Here is a 13,130-nt window from a genome sequence, read left to right on the forward strand (position 1 = left end):
GGACAGTCAGGCCAGTGAGGGGAGTGAATTCTTACGCGTTGGTACTCTGGCGCATATGGCAGATTTCATGCTAGGCTGCCTATCCCGTGACCCTCGCGTTCAAAGAATTTATTCCAGCACCGATTACTGGGTGTTCACTCTCCTGGACCCACGGTACAAGCAAAATCTTTCCACTCTCATCCCTGCAGAGGAAAGGAGTGTGAGAATGCATGAATACCAGCAGGCCCTGGTGCACAAGCTGAAACAGTATTTCCCTTCTGACAGCGCTAGCGGCAGAGTGCGTAGTTCTGCGGGACAAGTAGCGAGGGAGAGTAGGCGAGCAGGCAGCTTGTCCAGCACTGGCAAGGGTACGCTTTACAAGGCTTTTGCCAGCTTTATGTCACCCCAGCAAGACACTGTCACCTGTCCCCAGTCTCGGCAGAGTAGGGCTGATCTTTACAGAAAGATGGTGAGGGAGTACGTAGCTGACCATACCATCGTCCTAAATGATCACACAGCTCCCTACAACTACTGGGTTTCAAAGCTGGACATGTGGCACGAACTGGCGCTGTACGCCTTGGAGGTTCTTGCCTGCCCTGCCGCTAGCGTCTTGTCCGAGCGGGTTTTCAGTGCAGCTGGTGGCATCATCACCGATAAGCGTACACGCCTGTCGACTGACAGCGCTGACAGGCTGACGCTTATTAAAATGAATAAAGGCTGGATTTCTCAGAATTTCCAATCTCCACCAGGTGAAGGAAGCTCAACCTGAATAATTGATCCACTCCTCCTCCTCCTCATTTTCCTCCTTCTCCTCCTCTTTGTACAGTAAAGCAGAGGAAAATGGCTATTTTTTGACAGGGCCCACTGGCTCTTGCTATAGTACTTCATGCATTTAATTTTTCTGGAGGGCCACCTACCCGGTCCTCTGTTTGAAACAATTTTTGTGAGTGCCACATACAGGCACTCAATCTATTCCATTTTACTGCAGGGCCACCTACCTGCTCCTCTGGTTTGAAACATTTTTGGGACTGCCACATACAGGCACTCAATCTATTCCATTTTACTGGAGGGCCACCTACCTGCTCCTCTGGTTTGAAAAATGTTTGGGACTGCCACATACAGGCACTCAATCTATTCCATTTTACTGCAGGGCCACCTACCTGCTCCTCTGGTTTGAAACATTTTTGGGACTGCCACATACAGGCACTCAATCTATTCCATTTTACTGGAGGGCCACCTACCTGCTCCTCTGGTTTGAAACATTTTTGGGACTGCCACATACAGGCACTCAATCTATTCCATTTTACTGGAGGGCCACCTACCTGCTCCTCTGGTTTGAAACATTTTTGGGACTGCCACATACAGGCACTCAATCTATTCCATTTTACTGCAGGGCCACCTACCTGCTCCTCTGGTTTGAAACATTTTTGGGACTGCCACATACAGGCACTCAATCTATTCCATTTTACTGGAGGGCCACCTACCTGCTCCTCTGGTTTGAAACATTTTTGGGACTGCCACATACAGGCACTCAATCTATTCCATTTTACTGCAGGGCCACCTACCTGCTCCTCTGGTTTGAAAAATGTTTGGGACTGCCACATACAGGCACTATCCAAATTAAATTGTCTCCATAGCAGCCTCCACACGTTGTCTCCATTGCTACCTCCAAAAGTCGTCCATATAGCTGCCTCCATACATCGTCCCTTTATCAAACGAGGTGTGTCAGGCAGAAATTTGGGTTGTTTTCATGGATTCCACATCAAAGTTGTTAACTTTGTCGCCACCCTGCTGTGTTATCCACAAAATATACTGGCAAACTTTTACCATTTAGGGATATTATTTCAGCGCTTCTTGCGCATCTGTTTACATTCCCCTCACCCGGCATATCCTAAACTTATAAGAACGCTACTACACTTGATCTTATACAAAAGGTTCTTAGAAGTGCTGTTTGGGGAGTAGCCTAGAGACAGGGGCTTGAATTGGCGAAAGCTCGCCTGGCAGCGGAGCGCCAGCTCCATGCGCATCATGCGCTTCTTGCGCATCTGTTTACATTCCCCTCACCTGCCATATCCCAAACTTATAAGAACGCTACTACACTTAACTTGGTGCAGGCTGGGACCGAGTCTGACCCTGGGGCTGGTCATATACTGCCGACGCAGAGAATTGCAGGGCCTACCTCGGTCCAGGTCTCAAAGGCCTACTATACCTCCTCCCACCCCTCCTCCACCTCCTCCTCCTCCGAATTACCATCCGTGGGCATGGCGCCATCAGTCGGTAGCTCTAGGCACAGCAGCAGTGCCGTCGCTAAGCGACAGCAGGCGGTGCTGAAACTGCTGAGCCTAGGCGATAAAAGGCACACCGCCCAAGAGCTATTACAGGGCATTCCACATCAAAGTTGTTAACTTTGTCGCCACCCTGCTGTGTAATCCACAAAATATACTTGCAAACTTTTACCATTTAGGGATATTATTTCAGCGCTTCTTGCGCATCTGTTTACATTCCCCTCACCCTCCATATCCTAAACTTATAAGAACGCTACTACACTTGATCTTATACAAAAGGTTCTTAGAAGTGCTGTTTGGGGAGTAGCCTAGAGACAGGGGCTTGGATTGGCAAAAGCTCGCCTGGCTGCAGAGCGCCAGCTCCATCCCAAGATCCAACTAACATAGTTGCAGCACCTTTAATCTACTACTAGTTCACTGCCTCCATAATAATAATAATAATAATCTTTATTTATATAGCGTCATCATATTCTGTAGCGCTTTACAAATCATAGGAAACAAATACAAATGTAATGTAACAGAGCACAACATTTGTATGGAACAACAGGAGTGAGGTCCCTGCTCGCCAGAGCTTACGGTTTATGAAGATGATGGGGTAACACGAGGTAAAAGAATATTTAATGGTCAAGCCATTCTTCTTAGGGAATAGAAAAAAATATAATAAATGGAATTGCTGTCGCTTGAACCACTCAGCCGTCATCTTATATACCAGGTCCAGGGTGAATGGGACTGCAGAGAAGTCTGGTGCCTGTTGGTTGCTGGATAACAGATGGGAGGACGACACAGGACGGGTTAGTAGAAGAGTTAAAACTTCATGCAGTTAATGAGTGTTATAGGCTTGCCTAAAGAAATGGGTTTTAAGAGCACGTTTGAAACTTTGGAGGTTAGGCATTAGTCTGATAGTCCGGAGCAGAGCATTCCATAGAATTGGTGCAGCTCTAGAGAAGTCTTGGAGACGCGAGTGGGAGGTCCGCACTAGGGTAGAGGTTAATCTAAGATCACTGGCGGATCTAAGAGCACGGGTTGGGCGATAGACTGAGATAAGAGAGGAGAGGTAGGGGGGTGCAGCATTATACAGAGCTTTATGGATGAGGGTTATTATTATTTTAAACTGTATTCGAAAGGAGACTGGCAGCCAGTGCAGCGACTGGCATGAACTGTAAGCATACATGGTCCCCTTATCAAACGAGCTGTGTCAGGCAGAATTTTGGGTTGTTTTCATGGCTTCCATGTTAACTTTGTCGCCACCCTGCTGTGTAATCCACAAAATATACTGGCAAACTTTTATCATGTACCGATATTATTTGAGCGCTTCTTGCTCACCTCCTTTGGTTCCTCTCTGACACCCATTGGTTTGAAGCCTGAGTCCAATTAGGGTATGTCGCCATGCCACTCTCTAGCCTGCTGCCGCTGCCTCTGCCTCTGCATGCCGTCCCCTATAGTGTCAGGGTCAATTATTGGATGTTTTACATGCTATCTAGCTTCATTCTGTCACTCTGTCATGGCCATGCTGTTGCCCATAATTTTGGCATAATGGTGCGATTAAGCAGCCTCAGAGGCATCCATGCATGCTGCCCCTGCTGTTTCCTGTCCATTTCCGTGGTGTTTCCATCCTTTTCTGAGGTTCCCAGGTGTTTGGCCAAGCTTCCCTGTGCAGAGCCTTGGTCCCCTTGAAAAATGCTCGAGTCTCCCATTGACTTCAATGGGGTTCGTTATTCGAGACGAGCACTCGAGCATCGGGAAAAGTTCGTCTCGAATAACGAGTACCCGAGCATTTTAGTGTTCGCTCATCTCTAAATGTGTCCCCTCCGCCCATTTCTCTAGTCTTCCTTCATAGAAGATTAGCAGATAAGGCAATTCTAAAGCTAGAACACATAGAAAACATATAACATAGAATGTTATATGTTTTCTAACGCTAGAAAACATATAACATACACATAACTTGAAGCAATGCCGTTGCTCTCCTGTCATCTTGACTATTTCAATGTCATTAAAAGCAGGTCACATCAGTAGGATTGTTGCCCTTGTACAGAAGCATTGTCACATCTGTAATGAAACCTCATTATTACAATGTATGACTTGTATTTATTGCAATGTAGGTATTCCTCAGCACAAGGAGAGGATCATGGGTCATGAGTCGAGTATTTGAACATGGTTATCCTTGGGACATCTGCTTTGACACTCGATTTCAGAATTGGCTTAGGAATACTCTTCCTACATCTTTTGTCATTTGGCTAACAGAAAAAAAAATGAATGCGTGGTTTGACCATGCGAACTTTGGTCTGCAGCCTCGAGACAGGTAGAGCACATTTTTGGTTAGGTTTATTTCTGTCTACTATTTTTAACAATGAACTTTAATGCTTTTTTTAGTGATGAAAATAAAGAAAATGCAGATATGAAAAAAATCTATTCCTTACATTATTGATCTTTTATGTAGGTCTATAACTTCTTAACTTATCAAAAAGTAAAACAAGTATTATGAAGGACACTTTGTAGCCTTAGCACACATTTCCTACAACCTACAATCTTAAAGCTGTAGGTGCTCCCTCCAATGTCCCAAACAACCCTGATAACAAGAAGGCTTGTAGTGCCTTATAGGGAAATACTGCAAGTATACTTCATTCCAATACGAATTATGTATGTTTAAATTTAATTTAATTTAATTAGAAATTGCCTTTAATGGGAACCTGTCATCACAAATGACATATATTATTCATGACAGGTTCCAAATGGCATTTAATGCTGAATGCAAATGATCTTTTGTGAGTGCATAAATTGCTTTAATCTTTGACAATCATGTTATCTTACCTGGCTCCCTGCCAGTATCTCAGTCCTGAGTTCTGGGGGGATTTTAGATCTCAACAGTAATCTGTACCTCTGTACCCTTCTTCCTTCCGCCTTACTCATCTCAAACCCCACTCACATCCTCTCTCATTTCTCATTGTCCCTTCTCTTGTTTATGTTGGCTCACCAATGCAAATGATGCTATGGTAGTGATAAACCTTGCAAACTCTGCAATCTCTCTATGGAGTTTAAGTAGCTCCTCACTGCCTAACAACCAGGCAGATCGACATGACGCATGCGCACTGAGAATTGAGACACTTTTCAGAACACATGAAGAGGAAGAAAGCTCAGGGTGGAAGTGCAAGTATTGCTTGCTGGAGGCCGCCAAAGTAAGCAAGAAGAGGGAAGAGGAGAGAGAGGATGTGGGAGGGGTGGTTTTGAGACAAGCAATGTTGGAGGGAGAAGGGACAGGAGCTCATCAGTACAGTATATTTTTGACTGACATTTAATTATATCATGTTGATTCTTATGACAGTACTCAATTTAAGGAGCCTTTGTTCAATGATGAACTACCAAGTCGCATTACCTGTGGTTATGTGGTGGTAAAACCAGATGTTACAGAGTTTACAGAAACATCTTTGAAGTTTGAAGATGGAACGTCTGTGGAAAACATTGATGTTGTAATTTTTGCTACGGGATATCGCTTCTCCTTCCCCTTTTTGGATGAATCTATTATCAAGGTTAAAGACAACAAAATAAGTTTATATAGAAACATATTTCCAGAAAACTTGGAAAAACCTACTCTCGGTGTAATAGGACTCATTCAACCTCTTGGTCCTATAATGTCTTCTTCAGAAATACAAGCTCGTTGGGTGACAAGGGTTTTCAAAGGTAAGACAGCAAAGTTATTTGTGAAAGTGTGTTTCTAATGTATTTCCAGTCACCAATTTGGAATATGTCACAGCTCATCATATCACAGCATGTAATATTGGAATGAATTACTTAATTGGATATTTCCATTGCAGTTATTAAGATGAGATTTATAGGAATTCAAGTAGTATGACTTAAATATTTTTTAACTTGTGTTTTGCTAATTAGGTCTGTGCACATTACCACCTCCAGATGCTATCAGGAAGGACATTGAAAAAAAGAAGGAAATAGCCATGAGCAGGTATTGATACTCTATAAGAACAAAATGGCTGAGGTATATGCTTCATATGCTGGTTAATAGTGTCAATGGGCCTTTAAATGGTCTTAATCTGGCTTTAATTGGTTAAACTAGGATGTCTTAGAGATTTCCTGGTTTTATGTTTTAACCCCTGTACTTGGATCTCTACTCTCTGGCATTAATTTTGCATGTTATGACTCCTGGGGTAGTCCTAGATTGTTATATGTTGCATTGAGATTGTAAGTATGGTCAACAACTTTACCAGGGTTCAGCTTTACCAAGAAGCATAATCACAGAAAAGCCAGAGATCAAAAATAGAGGAATGAAGCACTGGCAGGCAAGGTTTCCCAAATACAGGAAGGGGAACAGGGACAGGGGAAAACAGAATAAGGTGTTATTTGATCATCAGCCAATTAATACAAACGAGAGGCATGTGTGATATTGAACTTCAGGATTTGTAGTGAAAGCATTGCCAACAGTCTTGTGTATTCTGGTCTCTCCAGAAAACTAAGTAAGTCATGGTCAGTTGTAATGCAGGATCTAGGAATTGACAGGTGACACAGAGACTGGGCCCTAACACTAAACCCACTTCCCAGCTGTCCCTTCCTATTGCCCAGGCAACCCTAGGTGGTAGATAGACAACTAGAAGACAATCCCTTCCGATGCCAAAGTGCAAAACAAAGAGAAGAAGACAAAACAAGCATACACAGGAGAATAGTATCTAGACCCATGTCACAACATAGATTGCAAATGCAGTACAAAATCATCACAAAGCATAAAGGTAGTCTGGATACAGGCAGAAGGTCAGGATACCATAATAAAGAAAGCAGAGAAAAACAATGTTAGGATACCAGGAGTTTGCTCCAAACAGAGAATATAGCAGGCACCTAATAAATTGTGAGCTGATGATTTATGTGAAACCACAGTCCCTGACCCAGGAATGATTGGAGAAGTGCTCTGCCATAGCAGGGGAACTGTTGATTAACCAGAGCAGAGCTGCAGGTTGAGGGGTGTGGCGTAATTCAATCAACACATAAACCAATGTTCACACCAATGTGCACACTAAGAATGTAAAATACAAAGACAAAATCAGTGTATCCTGATTTTGCAACATAGGGGCAAAGGATGATGCTGGCATGGATGTTAAGCCATTCACTTCGTTTGTCAGGATCTGCCACCAGGGCTTCAAATAGACAACTATGAAAATTGCATGTAGAGGTAAAAGTACCCAGGCCCTTTTCTGCATTGCTTGGTCCTGTGGCGAATCAAAGCTTAGACTTTGAAAAACCCCAAATAAATGATAGAGAGTTTAGAGAGGGAAAGAAAGACTTTGGGACTTTAAAGGAATCACGGTTTTAACACTTTTTAAACTTTAGAGCAGAAGGGGCTTCGCATGCAACATCTCCGCTATTTCCTATGTAGGCGCGCGCACGATCGTGCGCACGCAGCGCCGAAGCCTTTGCTGCTCTAAAGTTTAAAAAGTGTTAAAACCGCGATACCGCGGTTTATAACACCAATGAAAGTAAGTACCGGCACCAGCTAACCCTGAGCTGGTGCTCGGTACTTACAGCTTACCCCTACCATTCTAAATGGTAGGTTTCCTTTAACAAGCATTTGCTGAAAGATATGTACTCATTTAGGCTACACCATCATTTTGACCACACTGTTGCACTACTGACAAGGGTAGATGTGGACTGGCCCATACTTTTAGATTAGTGCTATTATGTTCAAGGACTGGGTAGTTGGTCTCAGTTGTAGTTAACATTGAACAAAGAGTTAACACTTCAAGAGGGTGAGCAGGGAAATACAAAAGAGAAGAATGTAAACTGAACCATAGTTCTTGACCTAGTTGTTCACATAAGATTGGTTATCAATTATTTTGCTGAAGATATATTATTTTAAGAAAGAGCAGCATGAAATAAAAATAGTGCTCTTACCTTCACCAATACCTTTTTGTAGTTGTGACTCGTCACATCCATACAATGGGCATATGAATAATCTCAAAAGTGCCGTTCTTCTATATTTAACAGACCTTATAACCTCCTAGAGAGTGCAGAACGGCAAAGGGCTATTTACAGAATGTGCCACTGATAAATGACAACAATAATTAGCCCTACTTCATATATACACACTGGGGGTAATTTATCATTAGACCGGCTCTTTCTATGCCTGCCTTTGGGGTTGCTCTGCAGTCAGATTCATTAAAGTGCCTTTGGCCCTTGATAACTTTGCTGACAGCGTTTTTTCACTGTGTGGGTTGTTTGCGATAGTTGCATGAAAAGTCCCCCAAAACACATCAAAAGTCACAACACAGACCATGGTGGGGACTGGCCTAAATGGAAATTTGGGCCAAATTGCAAATCATGAATTCAGTTGCATTGTGAAAACTAGCTTATGCAAATAATGAGTTTGGGTCAAGCAGGGTCTATGTCAAAGTGACATTGCACTGTCCATTTGGTGCAATGAAAAATCACAAAACAGCATTTGTACCACAACAACTCCAAACATAGACAAAAAACAAATGATAAATTGCTCCCTTTGTGTATATGTACTATAAGGATATAAGGTTTGGCTTGGAGAACACTTTGATGAGGTCTTTCCAATGGAGAATCTAAACACATCTACATGTGAAAGATGCAAATCCACCTGCACCTTAAGGAGGACATTAGAAAACAACACCTGTCCTCAGAGAATAACTCAAGAAGTGCTCTCATTATACAATTTTATGGAAGTTCTTAGAACATCAAGCTTCAAATTTCTGAAATCAAGTGCTTTAAACACCTGAGAAATGAGTTTCTTCACTTTGTAATTTGTCATGTTGTGGCATAAAAACTTAATTTTTTTTAACATGTGCTGAAGCATTTCTGATTAGATGCTACAAAATCATTTTTACACAGGTTTGGTCCAAGAAGAGAACACACTATCCAGGTGGATTACATTGAATACTTGGATGAACTAACAACAGACATAGGCTGTAAGCCTAATATATTGGAGCTTCTCACGAAAGACCCAGTTCTGGCATTCAAAATCATCTTTGGACCTTGTACTCCAGCACAGTTTCGCTTAACAGGTCCAGGAAAATGGCCAATAGCAAGGAAGCAAATTATGACCACATGGGACCGAATTATGAAGCCGACTAAAACGCGAGTTGTGAAAAGTCAGGATAGGAGCTCGATGTCAGTGATATTTGGGGTTGGAGGACTGTGTATTCTGGCTCTGCTATTAGCTGTCATTATGTATAAGACCTGAGTAGGATAGCACTAGTTGGTATAATAGCTTTTAAAGGTGGCTCCATCATTTTAGATGTACAACATTATATATAAACAGCTTTATTTTACTTTATTTCTGATATGCAGTCAAAATCTTGATAAAATAATCATTACAACATCCATCAAAACTTTTACCAAAACATTACATTGCAGTATATATGCATTAATACATAGATGAATAATCCCATATGTACCCTGCTCTACATTCCAGGACAGGATCTCACTCGCCTTGTCTTACCCTACACCAGGCTTTGGTTAAAGATAAGATAGGCAAGTCATGATGAGACAATTAACTATCATGAAGAACTGTATTTAGTTTTGATACTGCTTTTGTTTTTTATGGTTAAAAACTGTTACATTTACGTGTTTCAACGCTTCCGAAAACTATATGTGTCTTTTTTTTATTTCATCTCATATTTTTTTTTACTTTAACCTCACTTCCAAATAAACTTTTATTCCATGTTAATAATCTGTTTATTACTGAAATAGTTTTCATGATTTAAAGGTGTAAATCTATTTTTAATAATAAGCCGTTAAAAAAAAGTTCACATACATTACATTAAAGGGGTATTCCCACAAAGACAAGATTCTTAAATATACTCAGGATAACAAATTAACACATTCTCTCATTCACTGCTTTTAACAAAAATACAGCATTTCATATATATATAATTAATTGCTGTATACAATTTTGGTTGTCCTGGAATCCGACCGTAGATCAGAAGTCTAGGGTCAAGCAATACAGATTGTTCACTTGTCTGATGCTGCAGTGTGCTCTTCTCTGCATCGGCCCCTCCCCTTGCATTCCAAGATGAGACACCTCCTACTGAGCAATCAACAATGTGAGGAGATTTACTGTACAAGCGACAGATAAGATACAGTCTTTATCCAGGGGAAGAAGGCATATAACAGAGCTGACAGTATATGTTATGACTGAGATAGCAAAGCTGGTACTGTCATTGTGTGTTATATGCATCTAATGGATCTCATCATCTTTCATCTCTGATATGTCTCATCTTCTATGTGTCACTTACTAGTAGAATGTTCAGTAGGTAAATTAAAGTATATATAAACCTGGATCCTGATCATCTAAGCACATTGTCAGCAAACAGAATCTCACACAGCACTAGAGGGATCATGAAGTGTCAGCTTGGAGAATCCCCGTCCACACTCTGGAATTTTACACTGACCATCACTGAGTGATATGAGCTAAAACAGCAATAAAACTGAGTAAAATTGTAAAGTAAGGGGTTAAAAAGGATCTTTATTGTGCCGACATCACCAGGGGATTGAAATGTGAGAATTTTATTTTATGAGCAAACCCCTTTAATACAAGAACAAATACAAATACAATAGTCAGGTCAGAGTGATAACGCAAAGTGATATAAGCCAATATGTTTAATTTTCCTACAACAGGTTGTACTTTTGTTTTAATTTTTAACTTGGTCACACAAAGTACAAAATAATACGTTGTAGACTGAGAAACTATTTAGTGATCCAAAAATTACTCAGACCATACGTTAATACAACATTCATAGGTGTATCCTACGATGTTTTGGAGGTGGTTCTTCCTTCCACAGACATGCGCGGTAAAGACTAGGGATAGCTTTAAATGCCTTTGTAATTCCTATCTACACAATATTCATTTTAACATAAGAAGTACTTAGAAGTACTACTATTACAACAAACTTATGAAATCACAATACAAAAATACAATATTATAATAATACAAAAATATCCTACAAAAATACATTTAGATTACATTGCTCATTGAGCCCCCGAGGGTGCAGCGTATCTAGTCTAGTAATCCAATAGACTTCCTGTTGGAATATTTTCTTTTTTAATTCATTTACTTGTGTTATTTCTTCTAGGATTAACCAACGCAAGTCACTTACATTTTTCTGAAACTCACGAAAATATGTCTAACAACGCCTGTTTCTTGTTTAACCCTATTTTTACTGTTTTTAATTCTTCTTCTGTCAGGTATTGCCTAATCACTGATTTATGTTTGTTTAACCTAATTTTTATGGCTCTAGATGCCTGTCCTACATATGCTAATCCGCACGGGCTTTTTAACATATAAATGACTGATGAAGTATTGCAAGTATAAAATCCCCTCACTTGAATCTTGGTACCCTTACTTGAGTAAGAGAGGCTCTAATAGACTGGACCAGTGTACACACTTAGTAATATAAAATGGAGCGTTTCTCTCTATATATTTGCGGACTGAGAAACTATTTACATTAAAAAACATCAAAATTAGAGAACAATTAATTTCCTAAAAGTCAAGGTCATTGTGTAGTCTTTTGTGTTTGCACCTTAGGGTAGTTGCAGGTATTTAGACTTTAGCACTTTTTTGCAGAATTAATGCAAAGCAAATATGAAAAATTCTAATTTTCATTATTTTGTCACATTTGTAAGGTTTTGTTTAGGTTTAAAATATAAAGAACTAGCAACATTTCTTATGTGATGAAAAATGCCCCCCAACATGGTCATTATTTGGTTTCTGGACAATTGAAAGGGCCTACAGTGGCGGGAGTGCATTTTGACTTTTCTGGGCACAGTTGAGGCAACCAATTCTAGACCCTTTCCACTGGTAATAGATAAATTCATCACAGAAATACCCTATGACACAATTTTGGATACTGCAAGTATTTATACCTTAACGACCAGGCCATCTTTCATTTTTGTATATCCATTTTTCAATCCCCATCTTCAAAAATCAATAACTTTTTGATTTTTCCAAGTAAGATCATCAGGGATGCATCTGCCATGTGGCAAGACGGAAATCTCACCTCAGACGGCAGAATGCAGAGCCCTTTGGGGAGCCGCAAAGTTTGCTGACCTAATGTAAACAATTCTGGCGGCAACAGGCGCCGGAATCGTTCACATTAGGGCAACAAATTTTGCCCACCAGATAAATAAATTGCACCTGTCTCTTTAAGATGCAGGTGAGATTTACATGCTGAGCGATGCAGCACCTATCCATCTGCCTGCGTCACTCCATACTATGCAGGAACACAGGTGGCATGTGATGACGTCACACCGCCTGTGTCTCTGAGCGGAGCTGCGGCTGACAGAGGTGTCGGGAAAAGAAGAGAGCCGTGCGGTGTATATATTTATATGGAGCTGGACACTCTATATACTGGGGAGGGGGTAGTGTCTGTATATATTTATATAGGACCAGGTACTGTATATAGTGGGGGGGGGGGTGGGTTTCTATATATTATGTGGGGCAGGCTTCTGTTTATACTGAGGGGTCTGTTTATATTTATATGGGGCCAGATACTGTTTATACTCGGGGGGGGGGGGGGGGGTCTCTGTATATATTTATATGGGGCCGAATACTGTTTTTCTGGCATTTTTTCCCTCCATTTATATGGAGTTAGATACTGTATATACTGGGGGATCTGCATTTATTTATGTGGGGCCGGATTCTGTTTATACTGGAGGGTGTATATATTTATATAGGACCAGATACTGTATATACTTGGTGAGAGCTGTATATATTTATATAGGGCCGGATACTGTATATATTGGTATATTGGTGGGGGGACTTCTGTATATGTTATATGGGGTGCGTTTCTGTGTATATTGGGGTGTGTGTCTGTATATATTTATATGGGGCCGGGTACTGTTTTTCCG

General features: G+C 41.0%; 1 protein-coding gene across 6 annotated transcripts in view; it reads left to right on the forward strand.

Moving 5' to 3' along the window:
* The window catches only part of LOC140103728 (dimethylaniline monooxygenase [N-oxide-forming] 2-like), a 53,622-nt gene extending 43,686 nt beyond the window's left edge, over window positions 1-9,936 (forward strand). For all 6 annotated transcript variants that reach the window (XM_072126944.1, XM_072126945.1, XM_072126943.1 and 3 more), the window contains 4 exons: window positions 4,364-4,563; window positions 5,584-5,939; window positions 6,147-6,219; window positions 9,114-9,936. In XM_072126944.1, the coding sequence (XP_071983045.1) occupies window positions 4,364-4,563; window positions 5,584-5,939; window positions 6,147-6,219; window positions 9,114-9,465 (981 nt within the window). In that variant the 3' untranslated portion in view covers window positions 9,466-9,936. The remainder of the gene's footprint in view (window positions 1-4,363; window positions 4,564-5,583; window positions 5,940-6,146; window positions 6,220-9,113) is intronic.
* Window positions 9,937-13,130: the final 3,194 nt, after the last annotated feature.

The sequence above is a fragment of the Engystomops pustulosus genome, chromosome 10 (genome assembly GCF_040894005.1).
Source record: "Engystomops pustulosus chromosome 10, aEngPut4.maternal, whole genome shotgun sequence".
Classification (NCBI taxonomy): Eukaryota; Metazoa; Chordata; class Amphibia; order Anura; family Leptodactylidae; genus Engystomops; species Engystomops pustulosus.